The sequence below is a fragment of the Bufo bufo genome, chromosome 4 (genome assembly GCF_905171765.1).
Source record: "Bufo bufo chromosome 4, aBufBuf1.1, whole genome shotgun sequence".
Classification (NCBI taxonomy): Eukaryota; Metazoa; Chordata; class Amphibia; order Anura; family Bufonidae; genus Bufo; species Bufo bufo.
In genome coordinates, this window is record NC_053392.1 from 301312680 (window position 1) to 301319700 (window position 7021).

The 7021-nt window shown below is 37.3% G+C and overlaps 1 protein-coding gene and 1 long non-coding RNA gene across 7 annotated transcripts in view; one reads left to right on the forward strand and one right to left on the reverse strand.

The window, feature by feature from the left end:
- Positions 1–1719: 1719 nt before the first annotated feature.
- LOC120998166 lies at positions 1720–3360 on the forward strand. Its single transcript, XR_005778307.1, has 2 exons — positions 1720–2565; positions 2599–3360. It is a non-coding gene; the product is annotated as an uncharacterized LOC120998166 (long non-coding RNA).
- LOC120998164 (synaptotagmin binding cytoplasmic RNA interacting protein) overlaps positions 2600–7021 on the reverse strand; it is a 28443-nt gene continuing 24021 nt past the window's right edge. For 3 of the 6 annotated variants that reach the window (XM_040428731.1, XM_040428733.1, XM_040428736.1), the window contains exon 12: positions 2600–5532. In XM_040428731.1, coding sequence (XP_040284665.1) covers positions 5507–5532 — 26 coding nt within the window. In that variant the 3' untranslated portion in view covers positions 2600–5506. Of the gene's footprint in view, positions 5536–7021 lie in introns of all 6 variants that reach the window. The other 3 variants (XM_040428730.1, XM_040428732.1, XM_040428735.1) reach the window with 1 other exon arrangement.

Consider the following 7021-nt stretch of genomic DNA (forward strand, 5'->3'; position numbering starts at 1 on the left):
ATACTGGCGCCATCCTGGAGGAGACACAGTATGGGTAATTGTCCTTTTTTCCTGGTTTCATTGAATCTTTATACATGCACTTTTGTGAATAATCATGTTGGATGAATAAGGACCTGTGTCCACTGTATGTTTCCACCAGTGATGTCGTTTTTTTATCTCCTGCACCAATTCTTTTAATCATGTATGTATTTAAATTGTGATTTTTTGTAATAGAGATTAATTAGTACTAGCGGTCTGGCATTTTCTATGTAGGTTGTGCATTTATTATTATTGCCAAAGGCTTGGTTACTACTTGAATGAGTAGTCATCCCATGGTTGGTGTATATTATTGGATGTTATACTCCCTAGAGAAGCATTTTTACAGCAAAACACAGAACTGCGGAAAAAAACCACCAAAAACCTGTGTGAGAATCCACTTTAAGGCCTCTTTCAGACGAATGTGTCAAGTTCGGGAAAACACTGTGTGTGAGCGTGATTTCCAGTTATGGACACAGCTCCTTTCACAGGATGGCACGGCATTATGATTTAAACCTTTTAGTAGATATTTGTATTTCCTATTAAATACATTTTGGATCATCTTTTCTTAGAACGGTTATGCTGTTCCTGTTATTCCTCCTAGAAATATTTATAAATTGGACAACTGGATTTTTCCTGTTGGGCTGTGTCCTTACACTGTCCAACTAATGCTGCCCATAAAGACACACCGCTTCTGACAAGGGCAACGGTAATGCCCAGCTGTGAATTTATTTATAAGTATCTAGGAGGAATAACAGAGGAGCACCACAATGCAGAATTTTAGGAAAAGATGCTAAATTGTTTTTATATTATAGGGAATGCAGTTATTAAAAATAGACAAGTCAGGGGTGGTGACGGGTTCTCTTTAAGCGCTTTTTTTGTCTAAGACATTGATAGCACTATTATGCTGTCTATACATGTATCATACATACAGGGAATGCATCATCTATATTTGATTAATTAAAACCATTTTTTATCATTTTCTTTGTTCATTATAAGGGGGCAGCCATCTTACCTGAGCTGCTAACAGTATTCAGAGATGTACTTTAAAGCAGCCACATGGAGCATGTCTGCCTAGAAAATATCTGCAAACATGTCTGTTGTGTTTATGGTCTGACCTGTGTAGAGATCATTGTGCAGGAAGGGTAAGTAAATAAGCTGTGACCACCAGCTACTGTGAAAGGTGTGATCCAGTGCTATGTATAGTATTAATGGAGCGGTCCCATCTTGCCGTTTCTACGGCAAGATGGGATGAAGCGCTGACCCAGTAGCTGGGCTTAAGGAACCTGCCAAACGAGCCGATGAACCAGTTTCCGTAACCGGCATTGCAGTGAATGGAAGCTACATGACCAGTGTAGCATAACATGCTGCTTCAGTAACTCCTGAACAGCATGTAGTACAATGGGAGCCACCTGGCCGTTTCCGTAAGCCCAGCCACCTGAAATTGGCACTTAGTCCCCTCTTGTGGAGAAAACCCTTTCAGTGTAATCCTACTTGTGATTACATAACTGCTGAGTATTGATCTCTACAGCACAACAAAGCGTCAGCCCATTGCCAGGCCTGGAGCAAAAACTGAAAGACATGGAAAAAATTAAAATAAAATAATTCTTAAAAACTTCATTTCAACAATTAAATTTTTTCATTTAAATGCCATATTTATGGGGGGGGGGGGGAGAAAAAAAAACAAGAAAACATGACTTGTTTTTGTAAATCACTTTATTTTATATACATTTAAAAATATGTATGGAAAATTCAAAGCCAGTAAAATGCAAATCACTGGTGCAATCCCAAATCCAAATGTATGTTATAAAGTCATACAACCCTACTGGCAAAAGGCAGCTAATAAAAATCTTTCAAGGTTGGTATTTTCTCATCAAGTTCTGCCAAACCATTCTTATGTATATATTCTAGCAGATGGAGAGGGGTTAGGAGCAATAACCCCACCACCCACCCCAAAAGAGGGAGAAGAAACGCTTTAGTATAATATCAATGGAAACAGATTTCGTCTTGGACATTTTATCAGCAGATGTTTGTCTATCAAATAAGTAAACCACAAGATCCAAACACTTGCTTTATGTAGTGGTGGATACAGGAAGAAAACGTGAAACACTAACTTCAATACTGAGTTTAGTCGAGAGTTCGTTCCCCAATTGTAGCATGATGTGGTTTCGGTATAAATGCACAAAAGTGAATAAGCTGGCAAGCACAAATAAGGGCAACCAAAAATTAATTTCACAAAGTAAAATAACTTCAATGCAACAAGTTTTGCAGCACAAGTAGCTTCATGGGAACTATAATTACTCTACCCTGCTCATACACTTATTTTCCAAAGTGTTAACAGGCAGTGTATATTTAAAAAAAAAAAAAAAAAGTCAAAATCCCTGCTTGTTGAAACTTTGGAGAATACTTGGCAGTTTATTGTAATCATTTTTACTAAAAAAGTTAGGCATAATAGTTTCTTGTAATACTATAGGTACTTTAAAAATACATTTCCATAATGTTGCTTGCAACACAGTTAATCCTGGTCGTCTGCTTTTAATTAATTTTGTAGTAAAAAAAAAAAAAAAAAAAAAAAAAAAAAAGATATATCCTGGAAATGAGCACAATAGAAAGAGAACCTGACATTGAAGAGGCTGTGGCAGTATTAAGACAGACATCAAACACATGCTTTGACATCAAACACATCACACAACCAGTATATAATATCACAAAAGTGAGAATTTTTTTTTTAGAACTTGAAATGTAATACTTAAATCGTAAATATAAAAAGTTCTCCATCAAAAACTGTAAAGGGTGGGAAAGAGGGATGCTAATCTCTCCTTCCTTATCTAGTAGTTCCTTGATGTGTAGAGTAGTGATGAGCAAATTCATACCAATCAAATAAAAATCAGCCTGAGCAGCGAGGGGCTGGCCCCGCTCAAGAGATTCCCCTTAAAGCCAGACATCTCAGGCCTGCACAGTTGCTCGGCTGCTACCTGTGCAGTGCAGATGCCGGCTTAGCAAGCACTGCTCATGTCTGGAGACACCCAGAAGTGCAGCTACTCCAAGCAAGAGTGAGATTGACAGGGCCAGGTGACATGTCTGGCCATGTTGATCAATGGGGCGGTCTTGAGCAACGGGGACAGGCCCTTGCTGCTCAATCAGGCTGATGTTTGAACAAATTTGATTTGTACAAGCCAATTTGCTCATCACTAGTTTACCTTCCATGGCTTGATCCATTTTGGATTGTGGTTTAAAAAAGGGAAAATGCAGCAGATCTACACCTCAAGGAACCTACTGCCCACTGGAATGGGGCTGCACATTTTTTTTTCCTCAAGTACTTCTAGCTAAAGCATATTGCTAAAATCAAAAGATGGTGAGAATTTATATTTTTCGCCAGAAAAAGTAACATAGTATTTTTGACACGTAGAACGTTCTGCAACCAGGTTTGTTGAACCTTGTGGAGGTTTATTTGCCATTGTTCTCAACCATATGTGCTACTGATTGTTTGGCCTAACAGGTTTAATTCTGCAGACTAACTGGCAACCAATATGGTAAAATGAAGAGAGAAAAAAAACAACAGTACACGAAAACATACTGCAGTGAGACTATAAAGCAAAAGAATCTCTGGACTAACATACACTTATATTAATGACACTTAAAAAAAATAAAAACTTTTATTACAAAAATAAGTTACACTCACCTCCAGCTTACAGTATAAAACAATTTTATTTGCAGGAATGCAAAAAAAATGATTGTTTGTCATGAGCATTTTGAACAGATGACAGATCTACCGTATTTATGCTGCTTAAAAATTTCAGTTGCTGGGGAAATAAGAAACTACTATTGAGTAACAGGATTGATCAACTATTGTGGTGCCTAATGAATATGTAGTTTCACTGCAGTGTCCCTTTAAGGTGAAGTGTTTTATACAGCGGAAACTGTGCTCCATTAAAAGATGTATTTGCCATGTTTCCCCTTATCAAGGTGCTTAAGAAAAAAGTAGATAAAAACAAAAAAAAGGCTACATAAATAACTGTACTGCACAATATATCTATGACCCATTTTCTGAGAAACAGAAGGCTTGTCCACAAACTGGTCAGCAGAGAGGTGAAGGAGTGCGTGAAGAGAAACCCTTCATTGTGCTGACCAGACTTGGTGACTGCCCATATGCTTTATCTAATCATTTAGGAAAACCATATTAAATAGCATCAGAAAAAGGTCAACTGCATGTTCAGCTAAAGCCTGACCGACCTGAGGGGACACTGCAGTGTTTAGGACAAGTTGCTGATGTACTTTTTTTGGGAACATTTGATGTCTTAGAAAAGTAACATCTCGCTAAACTATTTTACAGCCAAATAACTACAATATATCTGAAAGAGCAAAGGCTGCTTTTTCAGCCACAAAATACGACAAAAGCTAGGCTTGTTGTGGGGCCCATGGCGAAGTCTCCAAGGCCTTTAACACTAAAGGCCGGGGAACATTACATTTGGTACATTTTAAAATGACTTCCCCATTGGCACACTGAACAAGCCTGGCTTTCATCAACAAAGATTTTCTATATACAGTACACACAGGGTATAGTTCAATCCTCTGCTACTGAGGTAGTTAACCAACCCTTAAAAAAAAGGTTCTGAAAAGAACCACTATCTGGAATGCCTGACTAACCGGCTCTGATGATTACACCCGAAACTTCAAGATTTCAGCACAATTCATGTGGCACAATTAACCTTTGGGAGCAAAAACGTATATAAAACAGGTACCAATGGCGATATACATACATAAGTAGTTAACCTTGCTTCCCACACAATTAAGCATTTTTTTTTAATTTTTTTTTTAGAGAACAAAAACAAAACATCCTAAACCATCAAAATGCAAAAGTCACCATGCCATTTTTAATCAAGATGTTCCATTAAACGTGAGCTTTAAATACCTGCATATCTGCAGTACATCAGCCCTAAAACTGCAGGGTCTGGGTTCCAATGTAACCTTAACATTGGACAGTAGTCCTACAGCTGCAACCATTGAAGCTTAAGGAAGGCAGGATTCCTGCAGGCTTAGAAACACAATCAAATGTTGATTAAGATGCTCAGATCGAAATGGTCAAAGCAAGCAAAATGGACAACTTGCTTAAAAATGGCAAAGTACACACCATTGGGACCCTGTATTAAAAAATAATATATGCAGAATTTTTAATCTTGCTTATAGAAGAGAATTTTACCAATATACCATGCCAGAGGCCATGAAGCAACTCCGCTGAACACGTGAAGATTTAGGGTAACAAATTTAATAACTTGCACTGCAAAAAAATGTTAAAGGAATTCATATCAAAAGTCCACATATTAGTTCAAATGTCCAATATCAGAATCCATGATTTTTGCTTGAAGGTCTTCTGCGACAAATGTTCGTATACATCTCAGACATTTTAAAGGTTTCTTCATTTCCTTACCAGTACTCCATTGCAAGCTTCCGGTGTAATCCCACATAGCAAGTCAGTCTTCATTGTAACAGGTCAGGACCGGCCTCGACCCCTTTTCCCTGCTAGCCAGGTAACAAAAGGCATCAATTAGACATAGAACACATTGAAAAGTAAAAAAATAAATAATAATAATAATAATAAAAGTATTAAAGAGATCAACATCAACAAAACATATACCCATGCATGGAATAACACAATATTGAAATTAAAGCATGCAATTAAAATATGATTGCCACTAACTTTCTAATCTGGATTTTTTTTTTTCTCTTTGGTCATTTTTATATTTTGAAGTTAAAAACTTTACGTTCGCTCACAAACTGATTTTATTTTTACAACTACACCTCATTCTACAAAACTAGCATACACCAGTGCATAGCTAATCATTCAAATAAGAGTCAAAAGATTTACCGAACAACTGAAAATGTTTTAAAAAAACTAAATGCACTTGTAATAGCATGCCTACAACAGCGGGTCACCTACAACAAGGGGGGTCTGTGTATGCCTATGGTGCGCACATTCCTTTACATATTCTAGCATTTTTATTCACACATTACTGGATTTCTGCTTCTAAAATACAAATGTCACGTGGACAGACAACATAAGGGGTGTCTGACATTTACATAAATGACAGATATACATTCCACATACCCTATCTACCCTAACCTGCCACCAAATAAGAGTAATGTAAAAGATATCAGCGGCTCCGCCCAATATAACCCGTAGACTACAACAGCAGAGTTCATATTCTTCTCTTTGCTAAACAGAAGCTTTATCTCAAGAGATCTGAAGAGGACATTATGAAATGGTAATCGCAATGGGGGAGACTTACTAAGCTAAATGCTCCAGAACTGTAGGCCTATTTGTGCCAAAAAGAAACCCTGCCGTACACACCTTGAGAATTTTAGACTCTTGGGAGGTGTGACTTTTTTAAAAAGTGTAAATTATGGGAATAGTGTGTCTTAAAATGTCTGCCAAGTAAGCCAACTAAGGGTGGGTTCACATTACTTTTTGCCATCCATTTAACGTATACCAAAAAAAAAAAAAAGTACACGTTAACAGATTCAGACTCCGAGTAATGCGATCCGTCACCATTGCAAAATGGATATATATATCTCCATTAACGTAAATCGTTTATTACTGGACCCTGCAGGATACAAGAGCAGTGTGCTACACCTTTGTATTTTTATATTTTTTTAAACGTATCCGTTAAACAGATGGCAAAAACTTGATGTGTACCCACCCAAACTGGTGGTTTAAAATTAAAATAAAGTGATCAACATGTCTAGCAGACGAACCAAATGCATCATACAGGGTGAGCCACGGCGATACACTTTTAAGAGAGATATATAAAAAAATAAAATAATCATCTTTCCCTAAAAGTAAAATACTAAAATGTTTAACATCCCTCTCCCTACACTGTATTAGAAACTAAGTCTAAGATCATTCTATCTACACATTAAACAGATTAGGCTACTTTCACACTGGAGTTTGGTTTCCGTTTGTGAGATCCGTTCAGGGCTCTCACAAGCGGTCCAAAACGGATCAGTT